Raw genomic sequence first — 20,878 nt, 5'->3', positions numbered from 1 at the left:
AAAAAGTAAATTCATTTTAAAAAGTGTTTCTAGCTCTCACAACTTTCTCAAAACATGCTTTCTTTCTATTCTTCCCCTTTCTCCTGTTTCCACCTCTCTGTCGGAGCTCCCTGATAAGACAACCTCTACTCTGCTTTTATCTTGTTCGCCACGTGTCACTTTTCAGATTACATTTTTCATGTTAGCCGCACAGATCGGATAGTTCCCAGATATGTTTTGTACTGTAACTGATGGTAGGCTTTTACAGTTTGTGGTAGAACCAGTACCTCAGTGTTTCTATTGTTTTTTTGGGCATCAGAGGAAATGCAGTTGTCATTTTAATCAGTCAGTATTTTAGTCAGGAAATGCATACAGAAGCTGAGGTTCCTATATCAAGGTTGTTTTTTTTAATTTAAAAGAAAAATTAAAAGACACAATTATTACTTTTCTTTGCTTTTGAAAATATCAATCATATTACCGTAATCACATTGTATATGTTGGTATTGTGTGTGTGCGTGTGTGTGTGTGTGTGTGTGTGCGTGTCTGTCTGTTATGATTGCAAAATGTGGTCCTGGAGTCACCCACTGTAGTGGGAACTACCACAGAGGCAGTTTGGAGCAATATGCCAGGTGCTTATATGTCTGTCTGACAGATTTTGTCTCCACAATAGCGTTACAACCATGACACAGTTACAGTTACAAAACTTTACAGGTTCGTAGTTGAGATCAAAATGAAGGCGAGACTAAAGATGTGTGTGGACCGTGCATGGGAAGTACTGGGGTAGGAAGTACAGAAAGTGCTACAGCCCCTCCAACTTTATGCCTCTGGCTCAATTTGGCAATGCAGCTGGTCTGATGTTTTTTTTATAAATAAACTATTTATAATCTTTGTGTTTTTGCCTCTTTAGATGGCATATAAATGGTGTGCAGTGTACGTAAATAACTGACAGGAAGTCCAGTCAGAGGATTGTACTTGAGTTCAGGGTTCGCTGAAGTATCAGTGTTCTGGTTCTGTGTGATGGGCTTATGATCTGTCCTTCTCATCTCTTCCATCCACAGACCACCGGTTGAAAACAAGGTACTTCAACACTTAAATGCTGTTTTCACTAAGACAGTGTACCTGCCTTTTTCTATTCCCTTTTGTGTGTGACACCAGTGATCAGACCTGGCACTGCTAAAGTTTAAGTTAGACAATGCCTCCGAGCTCCAAACACCAACATCCACTAGACACTAGAAAGATTTATGTTGCAGTATGTGTTTGTGGAACAGGGTGGGCGGACATTGTTTTCTATGAATCTTGTGCCACCTGGGCAGAGAAGCACAACAAAGGGAGAGAGAAAGAGAAGGATAGGCTGACATTTTCACTAGAAAGGGCAGCGAGAAAAGGCGACAGGCCAAAGCAAAGAGGCCACAAAAGAGCACTCCCCTTTGCCGCACTGTGTGTGTGTGTGTGTGTGTGTGTGTGTGTGTGTGTGTGTGCGTGTGTGTGTGTGTGTGTGTGTGTGTGTGTGTGTGTGTGTGTGTGTGTGTGTATGTGAGTGGCCTGTAGTAGATTTTCAGTTTGACTGTCTTTGCCCAGGGACATGGGCTGTGCAAGAGACATCCAAAGACTGAAAAAGTCAAATCGCATATCTCTCCATCTCTCAGATTAGCGTGAGCCCTGTGGTCACCACACAGGGGAATGTCCACAAGTTGCACTGTCAAAAGCTCTCCTCATCTTGTTCATCATGTTTCCCTTTTACACCACAGTTTCCTATATCCTTTCCTAGTCTTGCTGTCTCTGTCAAACAGAAGTGGAGTGGTGTGAACAAACCCAGAATCCTTGATTTATCCTGCTTGGCGGATCAGTTTTGTAGCCAGTTGATAAAAGGGGATGCACTAACAGAGACAAACTAAGTTCAGAAATCAACATACACTTTTATCAGACATAATACACAAAATAACACCATTATTTTTTGAGGTATGTGGAATTTAGTCTACTTGTATAGCAGGGAAGGTATAAATGTTAATATTTTGGGGCCAAGCTGTAGATGTAGATTTACTTGGATGCTGATATTTTCTTTGTCTTAAAAATAACTTTATGAATAAGACATAGAATCCATGAATCACAACAACGCCTCCACAGTAGTGAAGTCATTGCTGTAAATATTAAAAGCTCCCATACTCTTTGGGTCATAGAGTCAAAATTCTGGTTAGGATGAGTCAGTCTTTTCCTTGTTCCTTAAAGTCTAAGTGAAGAGTATGTGTGGAACTGGAGCCCTAACCAGCAGTTGTCTTACTCACAGCTGATTCTTGGCAGTTGTGACAAAATGGCATGTTTTTCTCTGACTTTTCTATGACATTTTACCCAATGTCACCTTAAAGACAAGCTAGATCTGTGAAGGCTGTTTGAGCAACTTGCATGTCATACTTGTTATTTTACAAATGCCTCTTTTTTTGTATTTGTAGAGGTTGCTGAATGTGGTTTGTTTGTGTGCATGTGTGCACCTGTGTGACTGAGTACAAAGACAGTCTTGACATTAGCACCACCTTTGATCCGTTTCTAGATAAATCACTGCTGTGATAGTTTGTTTGTTCAGTGGAGAGTGCTTTGAAAATCACTGCCCTTTTTGTCTCTGTCTACTCTCGATGCATTTACAAAACAAAGTGAATAAAAATACAAAGGAGGAGTAAAAAAGGCACAGTGATGAGGATAAATCACCCTCTCGAGTAATAAACATGACAAAGGTAAACAGGAAGGCAATCCTGGCACAGGTAAGGAAATAATTAAAATAGTTTTATTATAGTGGCTAAATCATTATAACAACAGTTTGGACAGCTGTAGGTCTTCATCAGGGTTTAAATAAACAAGATTACATGGGTGTGGCCTCAACTTTATAATAACAGCTAATGCGAGACAATCACATGACCTGAGTTATATCACAGTTGAGGTATGTTGAAAGTTAAGATATTTTTTAGTTTTTTCAGTTGGGTTAAAAAGTGATCACACAAAAAAAGAAAGCTTTTGAATATGTCACAAAAGCCTGCTTGAATTATGCCTACTTCAACATTGGGCAAGAGACAACTGAAACAACAACATTGGTGCATCTACAATGACATTGCTCAGTGTGCACTCTCCCTGATGATAAATTGACCTAAAATGGCCACTATAAAGAGCATGGATTGCAAACTTCACTATTAGATGCTGAATTTTAGTTTTTTTTTTATCATTTAGTCAGTGCAAGTTATTGGACGGATCACAATAGTCCGAAATGTCAGAGTGGAATGTCTGTGAGCCATCCATTATCAGTAATAACTGGGTAATTTCTCAATTCTGGCATTTTCAATATTATTCCAGAGGTTGGCCCAAAAATGATGCCACAATACAAGTTTAGGATATTTTAGATGCCACTCATCTAACTTTGATTTTGTCCACAGAAAGACTAGAACTCATTTCTGGAGGATTGTTATTAACTGTACATGTAAATAATAAGCAGTATGAACAGTATTGACTCATGAAGACGAGTCTCATAGCTTCGCTTAGCGTCGAGCTTTCTTTGAAAACTATTTATAAGCACAGCACAAATTCTCTAGAGCTTTCCAAGAGCTCAGTGAGGAGCGTAAAGCCAAGAAGGTGTGTGGCTGGTGATTACAAGTCCTTGCAGCTGCAGTCATAAAAAAACAAACTTGGCGAGAGGGCTTTACTTCCCTGCCTAGGGATGGGAATTGATAAGATATTTTTGATACCAATGCCAGTATCGATTTTGCTTATCTGATTCTTTCTCAGTTCCATTACTGATTCCTGATCAATTTTCTGTGGAAAACTAAACATGAACTGAACACAGTGTAGATGAAATTAGAGAATTTGTATGCAGCTTTCTTTTTTATTTATATTTTATTATTATTATATTTATATTAGGTTTTTCTGCTAAGCCTGCCTGCGTGGTTCTGATGTTATTATAACACTATGCTTTGGACCGTTTCTTCCTTTCTGCCATGACTCCTTGTTGTAAGCCTCCAGCAGTGCAGATGTATGGGGGTGATGTCATTGTTTTGCAATGTGCAACTGTCATGACAACATTGATAAAATGAATTGATAAGCTCGGAGGCGTACAATACCGGTTCCAATTCCAATTTGTTAAGGATTCTCAACTGGAAGCAGTTCTGCCTGCTCTGTTCCGCAACACTGTCAGCTCTGCTGCTGAATGTGCATCCTGTAGCACCTGTGGCTAGCATCATTCCCATTATTGCATGAGTCAAGTGTCTTCATATTTACAGAGCCAAATTAGAAAATAAATGTTTTTGATGTTAGATCTTGACCTGAATGTCATTTTAAAAACCTTATTTTTTGTATTGTGTTGCATTTTTGGCATATTTGAGGAAAGTGGGGAAGTGTAGTCTAAAACTGGGCCAATAGACATATAATCAAATTAAATTTCCTAATTTCTATTGGTGTGAATGAAATGTTTGCAAAGCTGTTTGATGCTATGTATACTTTACATAAAGTAGACTGTCGTCTTTTTCCCATTAATTGCATTTTCAAACGGCTCTGCTTTTTATCTGTTTTCAGTCTAGTGCAGATGGATTATCTTCCTGTATTCTGACTGAAGGGTTTCATTTAAATTGACTCAAAACTATTGCCTGTGCTCAGTTGCATCTAAACATTGTCAGTATTATTTTTTGTTCATTACTTGCAGTGATCCTGTATTCACATTGGCTTATTTCACAAAGACTCATATCAACATCTGATTCTTGTATAAAATTAATTTACCTCACATTTCTTTTAAATATGACATCAGCATTTTGATGCTTCTGAATTTTATCTGAGACAGCAAGACACAAGCACATCCCATGAAAATGTGTGTGTGTGTGTGTGTGTGTGTGTGTGTGTATGTGTGTGTGTATGTGTGTGTGTGTGTGTGTGTGTGTGTGTGTGTGTGTGTGTGTGTGTGTGTGTGTGTGTGTGTGTGTGTGTGTGTGTGTGTGTGTGTGTGTGTGTGTGTGTGTGTAGATGTAGACTGCATGTATTATGCAGACCTAGGTCTATCTAGGCTATATGCTGTGTGTACGTTTGTTTATCTGTGAGAGTGGGATGTATGAATACGGCACAATATAGCCAAGGTCTGACAAGATAAGAATATCGCAGCATTGTATGGGTTTGAAAGAGGGAGGGAGAGAGAGAAGGATGAGAGAGGCTGACTCATTGACTCTTTGCTGCTCACTGCTTGTTCATGCAAATAAGAGTGTGTTGACATGCCAGGGTCTGCTCACAAAAGACAATCCATTAGCTGTCCGTTGCACCTTCTGCTATCCTTCGCTCCATCTTTCTCTCTCGTACCTCAAGTCCAGTGCTTCTCGCTATCCTTGTGTCTCCCTCTCTACATACTCCCCCCTCTCTCATTCGTCCACGTTCTCTCTGCCTCTATTTCCATCTCCATTTCAGCTGCCCCCCCCCCCCCCCCCCCTTCTCTCCTTTTTTTTATCTACCTTCAGCTCCTTGTTGCCCATGGCAATAGCAACCTGACTCTGTTCATTTAGATCATCTTAGTATACACTGGAGATCAAAATTAGAGAAGAGATTATAAATACTTGATTTTCATTGTTCAGAATGTCATATAATATCTGCTGTGGCTATACCACTGCTATACTAGCATGTTTTTTTTTAAATAACCAAGGTACTTTAACAAAAAGTTTTTTTTGGGTGAAAAAAGTGAGCCAAATTAGAGAACAGTAACCATTGTGTCAGAGGAGAATATTTAAACATGTTTTTTAGGGCTATAGGACTCAAAAAATGAATAGGAAGCGTAGAGGCCCTTGCTTTGAATGACTTCAGCACATCTGCACCCGCAGGACATCACTAGTTTCTCACACTGCTCTGGTTTAATCTTGGTCCATTCTTCTTCAGTCTCTTCCACAGTTCAGTAACTGTAGTGGGTTTCTTAGACATTACTTTGTTCCAAAGGATTTTCCAGAGATTCTCTATGAGGTTTAGATCTAGAAAAATAATGCGTATCTGTCCTGCGGTTCAAATCTGCTCCAAAATGTGAAATGTGGGTTCTTGCTTGACCCATGCTACACCCTTCCACCAAGTTTCATGTAGTAGTTTTTCCATAATCCTGCTGACAAACCAACTAACGGAACCCAAAACATTACCTCCTTGGTGGAGGTTATAATGTGTTTATGGGTTTAGCTCCATAAAATCTGTTCCCCTGCCCTGATATATTTCAATTTAAATGGGCCTGGTTTATCTGTGAAGATTCTCAGAGCTACAGGGGCAGAACTACCTTGAAAAAATGTTCTGTAAATGTTAAGAAGAATCACTTCTACATACTGACTAGGACACAATATAACGGCCTTTTCTTACATTTTTCTGTATTTTCATCTACTTTTATGAAAATAAATTTGCCTTCTCTCCTTTCTGCCTCCTTTAAGTTCAGTTGTGCCTTCTTGTTGTACAGTTGCGTCTTTCTGACTGTTTGTATTGCATGTGTACTGTCTCATCATGCTTTCATCTTCCTTTTTCCTTTCTCTTTGTTTTTCATTTCCTCTTTCAGCCAGTTGTTTCTACAATGCTATTATTCTCATAATTATTCATTTTTCATTCAGCCTTTCCACCTCACTATCTCTGTCTTCTATCTTCCCCCTTTCTGTGTCGCTTTCTTTCCTAACCCCTATGTTCATTTTGGCCTTCCTTCCTCTTTCGTTCGCTCACCGCCTCTTTCACTGCACTGTGATGACAGAGATGCAGGCAGAAGGAGAGAAGAGTGCTGAGTTAAACAGAGACTCACAACTAGGCCAACACAACTGCCTCCAGGGATGTGTGTGTATGTGTGTGTCCATGTATGTTTGTATCTGTCCTTCAGTGCGAGTGTGTGAGAGGGATTTTTGTGACAGAGTAAAACAGAAAATGAGAGTGACAGAGAAACATAGACAGACACTGAGAGTTAAGGTGGTGAGACACTGGTATAATTGTACCTACTGTACATGATTAAAAAAGCAACAGTTGTTAGATTGCAATCAATCTTCATTGTGTAACAGGAAAACTAAAAAGTTATAGTTACTAAATAGCACAACCGTAAAACAACTGTGAGCATTAATGGTAGTCGGCTCGCAGTCCCGAAGGTTATGCCAGTCCTGCAGCATAGCTTAATGAAGTTGTTGGTCTTGATGCAGGGAAAGAGTGTGCACCGGAAACAGACTCAGTCTAGACTTAGTTTTAACTTGGGGGCTTTTTAAGGTTTACCTTATTAGGCATTGTTCCAGCTAGTGCTTGTGAAGTTAAAGTGCACCAGTTTATTTTTTATGTGAATGTCAAGTTGCAAGGCCAAGTTACATAATCTGCATTGCTGGTCATATTGCTTGTAGAAAACTAACCTGTAACAAATCATTACCTGTAAAAAAAATGCCACAAAATGTCATGTTAATTTTTCCATCAGATATACAGACTGAATGTACAAAATATCTTTTCAAATCAATATTTTTTTTCTTGCCGTTTTCTCCTTTGTAATCGCTATAGGTTCAAAGCTGATGTTGGTAACTTTCTATGAAAAATATGTTTGACGATCTGTGAAAAAGCAATGCATCTTTACCTCCATCTTCTGTTCCTGTCTACTCCCAGAGCCCTCTCTGTGCTCCTAATGGCATCTGCTAGATTCCACCGCTCAGAGCCGAGGAGTCTCTGATGCAGTGTCAGTGACTGCTTGTGAACTCCCATCAATTTGTGAAACTTTGAGAAAATTTGTCTGGCCAGTCAGTTTGTGAGCAGGGCTTGGTTTTTGCTTTGTCATAAACTTTCTAATTTTACAGCTAAACAGTACACTTAAATATGTTTCTGAAAACACTTTATGTGAAAAATGTGCAATACACTAACAGAATATTGATTCATATTTGACCAGCACTATCTAGTCTCACAGTTTGATCGTAGTTCATGAGAAGTCCTTGACACCTTGTCAAACACTCCTTCCCTGTCATTGGATGTCAGTCAGGAGCAGTGGATCTAGCCGATTACATTATGAGCAGACAGAGTGAGAAGGAGATACATTAGTGTTACTATTTTTTACAGGAAGTTACCAACTTCATCTTGAATAGACAACATGGATCTTATTTTTTTGCAGTCTTTGTCATCATTTTTATCATTAGTAATAACATCATACTCATAAGGTTAATTGATAAGATCTGTAGAAGTGGTGAAAAGAAGGTAAAAAGTAAAATTATTACCCATATCTGTCTGACTATTGTAGTAATGTTGCAGTGTTCCTGATCTCAATAATTGCTTTTGGTAAATTGCTATCGTGAATGATGACAAAAAGTATAAAAAAAAAATATCAAATTTACACTAAACTGGAATTACTCTTCAATGTGTTGTAGTTCATACTAACTGGATCACAGCAAGTTGTGTTTCAGGGGATGGGTGTGTCTTGAACTTGGACCTTGTGGGTTGTAGGCTGCATATGTGTTTGCATGTGTGTTTATATGTATGTATGTCAGTGTTCCTGAGGAACAGACTATGTGTATCTCCCGGTTGTGTGTGTGTGTAGATGTAGACTGTATGTATTATGCAGGCCTAGGAGAGCCTTGTGCTATAAATAAAACAGGGCTGCAGCGTGCTCACTGGCGGAATAATCTATCTGACACTATGGAGAAAGAGAGAGAGAAGTAATTGAAGAGACAGAGAGAAGAGCAGAGAGAGAGGGGGAGGACGAAAGAAAAGGAAAGAACCGGGGGGAGGACAGAGCAGGAGAGTGGCTTATCCACAGGGCTTCTAGTAGAGGTAGTTAGCACCGTAAAACAGCTAAGAGACATATTCAAAAGGGCAACAATGTCTTTCCTTAACATCTCCTTAAGGAAAATCAGCCACCCTTGCCTGTTTGAATCTCTGCGAGGCAGTCTGTTTGTACACCTCACACCTTTGTTAAGGATATTCAGCAGGGCCTACACATATTTGTCATCATGTTAAAGAGCCTGTGAGCAAAATGTCAAAAAGCTGGTGAAACTAATTTTAATTCATAATTTGCAAATACTGTTAGATCTGCAGCCTTAGTGTGTATTCAAAATAACCACTAAAATAACCACGTCTAACCTAACCTAACCTATCTCCGCAGTGCTGGAGAATGGTCTGACTGCACAAGTTAACTGTTACAGGGGAAATAAACCATCTGGCTTGTTTGTATTTTCTTTAAACCAATCACAATAAACTTTCTCAATTCACATTTTCTTTCCCATTTGATTGCTCTGCCTGCCAGGTCATGGAGTTGAAGGGTCAGATGATCCATGTGCCCGAGTCCTGCTCCCTGATGTTTCTGGGCTCTCCACGTGTTGACAAGTTGGAGGAACTGATGGGCAGGGGCCTCCATCTGTCAGATATCCCTATTCATGATGCCACACGAGACGTTATCCTGGTCGGGGAGCAGGCCAAGGCCCAGGATGGCCTAAAGAAGAGAATGGACAAACTTAAGGTAGATTAATTGCTAGTTGAAGCTGCGTTTATTCATATTTACAGTTCAGGACAACTGAGGAAACTTCAGTTTGTCAGCTGTTTTTCTTCTTTGTGGATTCTTGTTGTAAGACAATTCCATGAACTAGGGGCTTTAATTACCACTAAGCCTTACCAGCTACTAACAGGCCACAACATACACTGAATGCATTTCGTTGCCACACCAAGCCACTTTCAACATGTGGTTGGGGGCCAGCCCAACACCCCATTCTTGCACCAACCGAGCTGAGCTTGGCGTTCGAGTTTTTTTTAGGTTGACAATAGACGCAGACAGAAACTAAACCAAAAATATTTCAGTGATGAGGGTTATCATTAACTGTTCATTACGGGCTCAACAAAAAGACTTTTGCGATCAGCAGAAGATTCTTTCTTCCTTCTCTCTCTGCTTGGGGCCTACCATCTGACAGGCTCATATTAAACCTGCCATCCAACCAATCAAAATAACAATGACCATGAGACTTGAAACAGTGAAAAATACACAGAAATATCCAGTACGTTTGCTAAGTATTTCTTTTTGTTGTGATACAACTAACTGAAGCGAACATGTGGAATCCAGGGCATCGGCTGCCCTGACTGATACACGGTGGCTGGGGGAACATGGCTCCTGGGACAAGTCACTGAGTCTTGACACAATCCTATGCATCTGCTCACTGCAAAACTCTCGCACTGCAACTACTCCCCCAGGCCGATGTTATAAATAGCTATATCTTAGTTGAACTGCCCGCTTGAGCAATGGTATAGCACTGCATCAGATAGATTTGGCATTAAGACTCTCGCCCACAGACACAATTACTCATATGCAGATTCACATAATCAAAAAATAAGTCAAATTAATACACAAATACATTTAAATGCAACAGCGGTTTTAATTTGGTGCAGTACTCCCACATCTCCGCGTCGTTGTCAACAAGGCCTTCATCAAAGCGAAGCGCACAGAACAAAACCACCTAATCTCCGTCTTATCTCTCCTCTCCCAGGCCACATTAGAGCGGACTCACCAGGCACTGGAGGAGGAAAAGAGGAGAACCGTGGATCTCCTTTATTCCATATTTCCAGGTGATGTGGCACAGAAATTGTGGCAGGGTCAGCCCGTGCCAGCTCGCAAATTCGATGATGTCACCATGCTGTTCTCGGACATTGTGGGTTTTACTGCTGTGTGTGCCCAGTGTACACCTATGCAGGTCATCTCCATGCTGAATGAGCTTTACACACGCTTCGACTACCAGTGTGGCATTCTGGATGTTTATAAGGTCAGTGGGCAGAAAGATGGGCACATCTTCTTTATAATACATAATACATGGGGCGGTTCTTAACTGTTGCTTAAATTTTGTAATGGCTTTATGGGTGTATGTGCACACCTGTGCAGTATGAGGTCATCATAAAAGATAAATTGTTCTCAAGGAAGTGACAGTTTCCCAGGAACTTAGAGTTGTCTAGATGGTAACCCTAGATTTGCGCAAAGGCCCAAAAACTTTCTTGCTACTCGATAATCTATCCTAACCTTAACCATTCTATGTCATTGCCTAACCTTAACCACCTTTTAAGAATTTCTTAAATCTTGGGTTACCATCTAGACCTGACTACTTTAGTCTGTGTGTGTGTATGTATGTGTACTCTACATGTGTATGAACTATCATGAATGGGTGTGCTTTTGTTGTGGAAAAAGTAACTGATTAATGGCCAGACTGTCTGAGCTTAAAACAGATGTTTCAATATTCTCCATCTGACAGTGTGGCTATGGGCCTAGTTGCAGTCTCCACGTTAGTCTGCCATCTTTCCCTCTTTTCAACCGTACTTTTTTTTATCATCAGATCAGTATTTCTCTTAATTCTTACTCTTTCCAACTTTGTTTCTCTCCATCATCACCATCACTATCTTTCCTCCCTACCTCATTACCTCAGTCCCTGTGGCAACAACATTAAACTTGCCACTTTCCCGTAAAAATATGATTTCCTTCTGTGTTAACTCTCAGAAATGTAATGTATGAGATGCCTGAAGAAAGGAAATAAGGCATACAGAGAGGAAGGCAGAGAGATTGAGCACATGTAAGAGTGTATAGCAGTTTAAGAGTGAGTGGGTATGTGTAAAAGAGAAAACAGGAACAGCAGGACATTGCGAGGAGATTGAGGCTCCCATATGTTGCCATTGTCATGGTTACTGTTGAAATGATTTAGCCGGTGGCAGGCCTAAATGAGAGCAGTTTGTCTCCTAGTTTTTTCCCCCTCCTCTTTAATCCTCTTGTGCCATCTTTGTAAGGATTGTGTCATGGCATCTAGCGCACTGCTTCAACTGTAAATATAGCAACACATTCCTGAAAGCGGCTTCAGTGTCTTTCTATTACTGCAATCTCTGGCACAGTAAGTCCAAATCTTAGTTCATCTCTGTAAGGATTTGGAATGAGCTCATTTCACCATTTTCTATTATTCTATTAAGAGAGAACTTACTGAGAATAAAACCTCCCTTAGTTTTATCGCCAATGAATAAGAATTAGCAAAGCTGTGTCAAAACATATTTGGATCGTATTTCTGCAAATATGTTTAAAAGGAACAAATAATAATGACAAAAAAAAAATGTCTTTCAGTGGTGAAATATACATTTAGGTCACTGTTGCTTAGTGAGACGGTTTCTCATTTGCAATTTAAACAAGCAAAAGATAATTCGGTCATGATTTTTGGCTGATAATGATGGCACCGGATTGATCCAAACATCTTTCCTACCAGAACCAACTCTCAAGATGCCATGTTACTAAATTATACTTTTTTGTTAAGCTTTTTTGATATCAGAACGGATTCTTTTGCATTCTTTTTGCCACAGCAACTCTGGTACTTTACAATATACCAAGCATTTATATATGATATTTTTCATGGTTTCTTACAAATACAATAAAATAAACCTACTAGCAGTGCCGTTTATAAAATAAAATTTGTAACTGACTCTAAAACCATTTAAGAATGTTTAAGCTTTTGTGATTGTTTTGTGACGGTATTTCAGTTAACTACAGGATGGATGCCATGGTGTCAAGAATGAATGGAAATCCTTTTTTATATTGGAAGCAATGCAAGGTGCTGTAAGGGGCTTTACTGATATCCTCTCCAACTCTTATTGTGAATGATGAGAGATACGAATCAGATGGATTCTGTAGTTCTTATATTACAAGAGGAATGGAGTGCTTTTAATTTCTACCACTCAGTGGAAATGGTATGAGTGATTGAATGGCTACTTAGTCTCACACATACTCACATTTACATGCATTAATTTCAGTTTCTGCCCCTCCTCCTCCATTTCTCATGCAGATCGAGACAATAGGCGATGCCTACTGTGTGGCGGGAGGACTTCACAAGAAAGTTGATAGTCACGCAAAGCCAATTGCACACATGGCTCTGAAGATGATTGAACTGTCCGAGGAAGTGCTGACACCTGATGGGAGACCTATCAAGGTGAGTTTTTTTGTAACACCACTCTGCTGGTGGCACATGGAAACTATCCTAATTAGTTTCAATTAATATTTTATTATTATATGCATTCATTATATTTCCTATTCCCACTTCTCCTCCATTCTTTATTTTACATGTTCATGGTTTGCTTCCCTTATAGTTTTTTTCCAGTCCTTCCTCCCCCCATAATGGCACTGCTGTTACACATTTAGACGTGGCTACATGACTTATTAAGAGTGTTCCGTAGACATCCGTATCTTTGCTTGCTTTGTCTTTTTATAAATTTAGTCTCTCATTTGCGTTTTATTTTACAAATTTAAATGCATTCCTTGATTATCATCCATTCATTTCTTTTTGGTGAAGAATGTCCACCTGTAGCTACTCGAATAGGCTACATTGCTTGTCCGACTCCTGTATGTTTTGCATGCTGTGAGTCTGTGCCTGAGTGTGTGTGCGTGAAAATCCAAATGTGGGTACAGTTCAGGATTCCCCCTGCAAAGCTAAAGGTAAAATGTGTGCCCAACTGCTGATTATAAAACTAACTGAAGCCTGGTATGTGAACTGCAGTTCTGCACTGAGTTTTTGTCACAAATTAGCTACTGATTGGGACTGATTTGGCTTTCTCTCTACTTTCCCAAGTTAAATTTTTTTCTCCAACATTTTTGTGTCCCTAATAGCCATGAAGCGGATGAACAATCAATCACCTGCTGAGCTTAAGCACACAGATCCTGACACATGATGTCATGTTATCAATAGTTACTATATGACGGTTTAAATTAGGGCCTCATTCATTCAATACATGGCCTCTGTTGTGTGAAGTGCCACTGCTTGTTTTCCGAGAAGCTTAATTATATTTCTTTAGAAAAATGCAACAATTTCTTCTGATGCCTCTACTATAAAACACAGCAGGAAACCATGAAGTTCAAGTGCATCATTCACTTAGCTGCCACTGCACTATGATAATGCATGTGACCTGTAATGTTTTTAATAAGCGATCTTGTGCTTTGGCGGACAGAATGCATCATTTTGAGCAATATTTTGTGCAACAGTACCAAAGACAAAAGATGAATACATTTTTGAACATGTAATTGAGATCCACTTTGTCTTGCTAAAAGATTTACTTGGCATATTACCGCCCTTAAGCCAACTGTCAGAGACTTGTGCTTCATCTGCCTGTATCTTAATAAGATGGTTTTTTTTAGTTCTGAATATATTTGTGGTGTATTTTAACATTACAGACTTTTCAGAAAGCACATTGAGTAAAGGTTACAGCACTGCACACCATGTCATGAGCCTGTGAGTATTCTAGTGTAAGGAGTTGTCCTGTGTGAGCCGCTCTCTTACTGTTGCCAGAGCCTCCATGGTTGTAATACAGGCGAACAAGGAAATCACGTTGAAGGATACCATGGTTTTAATCTGGATCCATTTTTAAGTCTCTTACTTTGTTCACAAAGTCTATGGAGTTTTGGATGTGGTGTGGGGTGTTGCCCACCAGTGGTGCCAGGATATTAGCTACATGCTTGGCAATGTTGTAAGTGACCGAGTTTATGCTGCTGACAATGGGCCTGAGCGGGGCCCCTTCTTTATGGATTTTTGGGAGTCCATATAAGCAGGGGGTTGAGTCCTGGGGGTAGAGCCTGTAATATTGGGATTTTTCAATGACCCCTTCTTTTGATAGTTGTTGTAGACACTCTATAACCTTCTTTTTGTAACCGCTGGTAGGGTCTCGTTTCAGAGTTTCAAAAGTGTTCGTAAGAGTCAGTGAGTAGTGCAAAGATCTTTGCCTGGTAATCAGTTGTATTGAGAACCACTGTGCATCTACCCTTGTCTGCTGGAAGGATTGTGATGTTGTGGTCTTTGCTCAGTACTGTTACTGCTTTTCTCTCCTCAATGGTGAGGTTAGACGGGGGGACCCTAGCTTGGGACAACGTTGCTGACACTTTTAACCTTAGCTGTTCAGCCTCAGTTCCAGTAAGGTTGTTTTTCTTTATAGCAGATTCGGTAGCTGTAATCAACTCCACTATGGGTACCTCTTTTGGTGTCATGGCAAAGTTCTAGCCCTTGGCTAAGACCTTCTCAGGGTGGGTAAGATTCCTATTATCTTTGTGTCTGTCTTACATGACAAAATCCAGAAAACTCTCTGTACAAGAATCAATAATTCAACACTTTAATTTTTTAATACACAAAGGTTACATTTCCTCTAGTTTTGGATGATAGAGAAAGATATTAAGAAATGCTGCATGACAGAGAATTGTTATTAATATTTGGTGCTAATGTTTCAGTGTGCTTTGATGAAATGAGACAAGAGACATGGTGGTAGTGTGTGTGTCTGAGTTAGAACAGTAGGGCCATACACAGTATGCCATGTGTGTGTCAGTTGTAGGGTTGTCACGATACTAGAATTTCAGAGTCGATACGATACCCAGGAAAATACTCAATACTGGATACCATTTTCGATAACACAGGGAGAAAATTACAAAAAAGGAAGGCAGAATTTTACAGATTAGAATCAATAACAACACTTTTAAAAAGTTGTCTGACAGTGAAAATAAAAAATAAAACAATAATGTTTATTATTAGACGCTAGCCACTAGTGGCTTGTTTACATCTTTAGTTTTTCCCTGGTCATTAGCCTTGTATGCTTAATACTTCCTAATGTCACTTTTGCTTTGCTCATTTTCTACTAGCAAAGGTCCCCCAGCAGCGCCAGCTATGTTCAGTCACCTCAGTGTTGTTAACATGATGAACTAGCGATCATATGCTCAGAGAGACGAGCTGTAGCTAATTATTAGTATCGATATTTTTGAAAACCCTAATCAGTTAGGGATGTTCCGATCAAGTTTTTTTCGGTCGATTTATGAATCCTTTTATATTGGGTAACACCAATCTGATCGTTTACTTATATTCACTTAATAAATACTAAAATCCCTGGTTTAAAATGAGGAAATGGATCATCTTAAATTATTAATATGATGAGAAATAGCAGACTCATTACTGCCATTTTATTCCAACCCAGGAGTCCATTGCGAGTACAGTTTTTCACAAACTTTAATTTTCATTCTGATTATCAGTGAAATGCTGAACTGAAGAGCCTTGCTCTCTAGTTTGTCAAGATGAGATATAATGCACCAGTTTATCTGTGCTTACTGTGTAGTCGCCTTACAAAACCTCTCAAATGTTGCTTGATTGATGTTATTGCAAGACATTTTTCGGTTACCGGGTTACTTGTTTCTATAGTTTTTGTTAGGTCTTGCACATAAAATTACTATATTGTACCTTAACCCTGAACAGTATGTAGATCCCTTTGGTTTGTTTTTAACCTTCATGGTTTATTTTAACATGTTGGCCATAGTACATTTAACAGTTATGTTCCTTGAGGAAATGTATGTGTCCCATATAACTGCACTAAAATAGCACACACGTACTGTAAAAATAAATGTCGGTAAAACTGTACTCTTTTCATCACATAGCTGGTTCTGCGAGTGTCGATCCACCCTCAGAAAGTTACTTAACAGTATTTTATGTACTGTACTAGGCAAGCTGCATTTTTGCAGAAAAAAGATGAGCATATTAAGTAGGGAGGGAAGGAAAGAGACACAGCAAAGGGAACTGTAATGGTATTTAAACATCTGATGTTAATTCAGTAGAATGAAAAGAGAACATAGGATATGATTTATTTATGTCTATCCTCCGTCCAGTCTCTTAAGGTCAACCATCACCCTTACGGCTGAGCCAGACCAAGAGCATGAGCAGTGCATGGCAGCTGGCTGGCTGAAGCTGCTACTGCTGCAGCGCGAGCTGCCTTTCTACATTGAGTTTTCCTATAATAATTGCCATAAATAAAGGATTATTTGATTTCATTCAATTACAAATGCCATTTATATTAGTTTGAGACAGGTAGAAGGTTGAGATTTTATAAATATAAATATCTACATTTTGTCCATGTCTGTGACATTGTGACATATTCTACATATACTGTTATGATATCAATATGACTGTTGAAAGGCCATTTACTGTCTCTTTTTATGCTGTGAATTGCTCGCATGTTACCATAAAAATAGGCAAGAACGGCTGGAACGCAGCCGAGGCGAGGCAGTGTGGCTGCTCCAAACTGTTAACATGGCCGCGAAAATAAAAAGCAACAGGTTTAGCGACGCACATATGCGCTGCTGACGCGTGCAGTGTTGCTTTGGGCCATTCGGCTGCCTTTGGTACTGTAGCTTTGTGGGCCTGGGTGCTAACTTGCAATGTCAAAGTCATTACCTACTTTACAATAAGTTGCATTTAATTCCTGATTGCGCGCAGGTCATCAATAAAACAGAACCCACAGATGAAGCATATGAAGGAAGAAGTTTAGAACAATACCATTGTTGTCATGCTAAAGAAAATAGTAAACTATTTACTTCTGTTTGAATAACATTTGCTCAGAACTACAATGCTACAGTAGCTGCTGAATAACAGACAGGACCCTGTTCTGTGTTCTGCTGTGCTCCTAACATTGTCCATTTGTCTGAAAATAGAAAGGCCTTGCCAAGCACTTTTGGCCTGCTCGCTTGCTCTTCCATTTTCTCTCTCTCTGTCTATTCCTCTTCCCCTCTTTACCCCCCCACTCTCTCCCCTGCAGCCTCAAACTCATTCCCTTGATTTTCCTCCTCACGTTCTTACTTTATTTTCCTCTCAGTTTTTATCCTTGTTCTGCTTTTCTATATTTTGCGCTCTCCGTCACTTCATGTTCGTATAAAGGAGAGTTATACAGATATTCAACACTTCAGCATGATAAATGCTGTTCAATGAGTGCACTCAACTTCAGCAAATGTTGCACTGTTATGCAAACTAGCATGAGAGCTGTGAGAGAGAACTGAGAGAAAATGATTAGTGAGAGAGTGATGGAGAGAGTGATACAAGGACACATAGAGACATGTTCAGGAGGAGTGAGATGTCAGGAGAGAAACACATATAGAAACCAAACAAAGTTGTTTACATCTATATTACTTTTTTAGTTTCAGGCCTGTAGCATGATCTTTTTGAGTATGTGAGTAGATTTGGATATGATGGAGTGCATATCTTGTCAATGCCAGTATAGTAAAAATGGGTTTATGTCCATTCAACATACATTACACTGCTTGCGTGTGTGTGTTAAGATTCATTTACAGCAGTTAAAGTACTCCCATTTGCCAGTTTATGGGGTACACCTAGCTAAAACTAATGCAGTCTAATATCTAATATCTAACAGCACCACAAACTACAACACCTCTTTGTTTATTCTAACCTTCATGCATGTAGGATTTTTTTGCTTGACTGTTGTTTTTGACTGGATCAGTTTGAGCTAGATGTACCTAATAAACTGGCTACTGACTATATACAAAACAACATTGACTTGAAAACAACTCCATCTCCATCTCTGTATCCTTCTACCAGCTTGGTCAGAGGCTACAATGTGATTGGTAGTCTGTGCTGCTGCACCATTTGCTCATTGCCTCACTGAGGGCCATGTGCTGTGGATGCTGATTCATAGTGGAAAGGAGGGGAAGTGTATGAGTGTTATTGTGTCTGTGTTTTGAGACCAAGAAAATAAAAAGTAGTGTGGGCGCTGGATGCAGATTTGTTTGTGTGTGTCTGAGTGGTTGTCTGTTGTAGAGACAGAGAGACAAGTGCATGGCAATCTCTAAGCAGTTTAACTGAAAAAAAATAAATAGGTCACACTTGTGCACCTACCAGCCCTTTCTCTTTCGCTGTCTTTAGCTCTCCTCCTGTGCTGTCAAGGTTTTGCCAAGTTTATTTTTGCTTCCTCCCTCGCTCTCTCTCCATTGTCTTTCTTTTTGTATTTCCGTCTTTCTGTGCTCTTTCTACCTCACTACCCTCATCGCCTGTTGTTGCCATGACTACCTTGCAGTGTGCTGGCATGCACACAGTGGTATTGGATACCTAGGTGAAGAGATGCTCGAGTAGATCATTAGATATACTTGCATAGATCTACTGGGTTCCACTGGCTTGTGTGTGTATGTATGCTCTATGTGTCATAACTTGTTCCAAAATGGAGGAAATCAATAGAAGCTTGAGTGGCCATGAAGTGGTATGGTCAAATTGGAACGATGGCTAGATAGCTTTCACTCTGCCTCCAGCCATTTATAGATTCATACTTCAGCCAGATTATATATAAGCACCATTTTGCTGCCCTATATCTGTTACCAAGAGGAGATGGAGGCAATTATTTATTTGATTAATTTTCCTCCTCTCTCACTTTTGCTATTTTAAGCTTTTCATCAAATCTGCTGCCACTGGATATCAGATTAGATAATGATTTCTACAGTACAATTCAATTCAGCGGATCAATGCGCACAGTCCTGGTTCAAAACAACACAGCCTTTTTGCTGCAGGATAGGCAGCACTTGAAAGAATGGGATCAGCTCAGCAGCGGAGATGTAATTTATGAACATGTCTTTAAATGGCTTGTTTTATCCAATCAGCAGTCCAACAGTCCAAACTCCAAATATATTCAGTTTTATAGCATAAAAGCCAAAGGAAATGATCAAATCCTCACATTTGATAAGTGACTTACATTTTTAATTGATTATCAAAAAGTTAACAATTACTTGTTTTGTGGATTAGTTAATCAACTTATCATTTTATCTCTAGTTCAAACTTTATTGATGAGCAATTTAGCTGCATGCACATTCATAGGTAGAGTGGGGAAAATAATGGATACACAGGCTTAAGTAAATGGTAAATGGACTTCCGACTCAAGGTACTTTTACACTACTTGCCAAATTCATACACTGATGTCAGAGGCTGCCACGCAAGGTGCCAACTGCTCATCAGGATCTAATCTAACTATTCGGACACACATTCACACACTGATGGCACAACCTTCAGGAGCAATTTTGGGGTTCAGGGACTCGCCCACGGACACTTCCACATGCAGAGCAGCAGCATGACTTTCAACAGAAGCAGCATGACTTTCATTTTCGGGCCAAGGGCATGTACATTGTCAAGGAATGCACACAAAACAAAATTTAAACTGTATGTACTTTTAAAATCCAGCTACTTTTGTTTTTCTAATCTCAGTCCCCTCCTACCTCTTTTTTTCTCCATGATCTTCTCCCACCTCTTTTTTTCTTCCTTTCTCTCTTAGCTAAGGATAGGCATCCACACAGGTTCGGTGCTGGCAGGCGTGGTCGGGGTTAAAATGCCACGCTATTGTCTGTTTGGGAACAATGTGACACTGGCCAGCAAGTTTGAATCAGGGAGCCATCCAAGGTGTATCAATGTTAGTCCCACGACTTACCAGTAAGTAACGGCACTGCATGTACACACAAACAGATGTGCATGCACTCAAACATAAACCTGATCTTGTTTTTAACCATGTTGCCATGCCAATAAATGCTTTTTAATGGTAAAATATATTAAGAAAGCTTCTCTTCTCTTCTCTTCACCACAGGTTGCTGAAAGATGACCGCTCTTTCTCATTTGTCCCTCGCTCACGGCTGGAGCTCCCAGATAACTTTCCCAAAGAGATCCCAGGGACGTGTTACTTCCTGGAGGCGGGGACATCTCACAGCCACGCCTCACTGACCAGCTCTCGCTCTGCTCCCCCGGCCTCTATGAGGAAAGTCTCCTACAGCATTGGGACCATGTTTCTAAGAGAAACAAGTTTGTAGGTTGCATACACAGACAAGGCTACACAGATATTCTTTATGTGAGGCTGGATTTGAACCTGTAGAACATGCAGAAAACAGATCACACGGATCTTTGGATATGCAAATGCATTCTGTGAAAACCTTGGATTCAGACCTGTTGGATGGCCTATATAAATGAAACTTTTAGAAAAGCTCTTATTATAGGTGAAAAAGAACATGCCCTCATCTCCCATGAGCAATGGGGATATGGTTCAAATGACAAAAACAACACTAGTCTCATATGGAACTTCCCCAACGAAGTATACTGATGGGATCAATTAGCAGAGAAAACGTATTATAAAATGTAGTGATCTAGCT

The 20,878-nt window shown here is 39.8% G+C and overlaps 1 protein-coding gene across 1 annotated transcript in view; it reads left to right on the top strand.

The window, feature by feature from the left end:
* Positions 1 to 20,542, top strand: part of gucy1a2 (guanylate cyclase 1, soluble, alpha 2) — a gene marked incomplete at both ends in the record, with an annotated part of 34,944 nt that extends 14,402 nt beyond the window's left edge. Inside the window, 5 exons of the mRNA XM_083914090.1 lie at positions 9,200 to 9,412; positions 10,428 to 10,700; positions 12,744 to 12,887; positions 20,017 to 20,171; positions 20,323 to 20,542. Of these exons, the coding sequence (XP_083770216.1) occupies positions 9,200 to 9,412; positions 10,428 to 10,700; positions 12,744 to 12,887; positions 20,017 to 20,171; positions 20,323 to 20,542 (1,005 nt within the window). The remainder of the gene's footprint in view (positions 1 to 9,199; positions 9,413 to 10,427; positions 10,701 to 12,743; positions 12,888 to 20,016; positions 20,172 to 20,322) is intronic.
* Positions 20,543 to 20,878: the final 336 nt, after the last annotated feature.

This window comes from Echiichthys vipera, assembly GCF_963691815.1.
Source record: "Echiichthys vipera genome assembly, chromosome: 5".
In the NCBI taxonomy this organism is placed as follows: Eukaryota; Metazoa; Chordata; class Actinopteri; order Perciformes; family Trachinidae; genus Echiichthys; species Echiichthys vipera.
The sequence above is the reverse complement of the archived record's forward strand: the minus strand, read 5'-3'. Positions and strand labels throughout refer to the sequence as shown.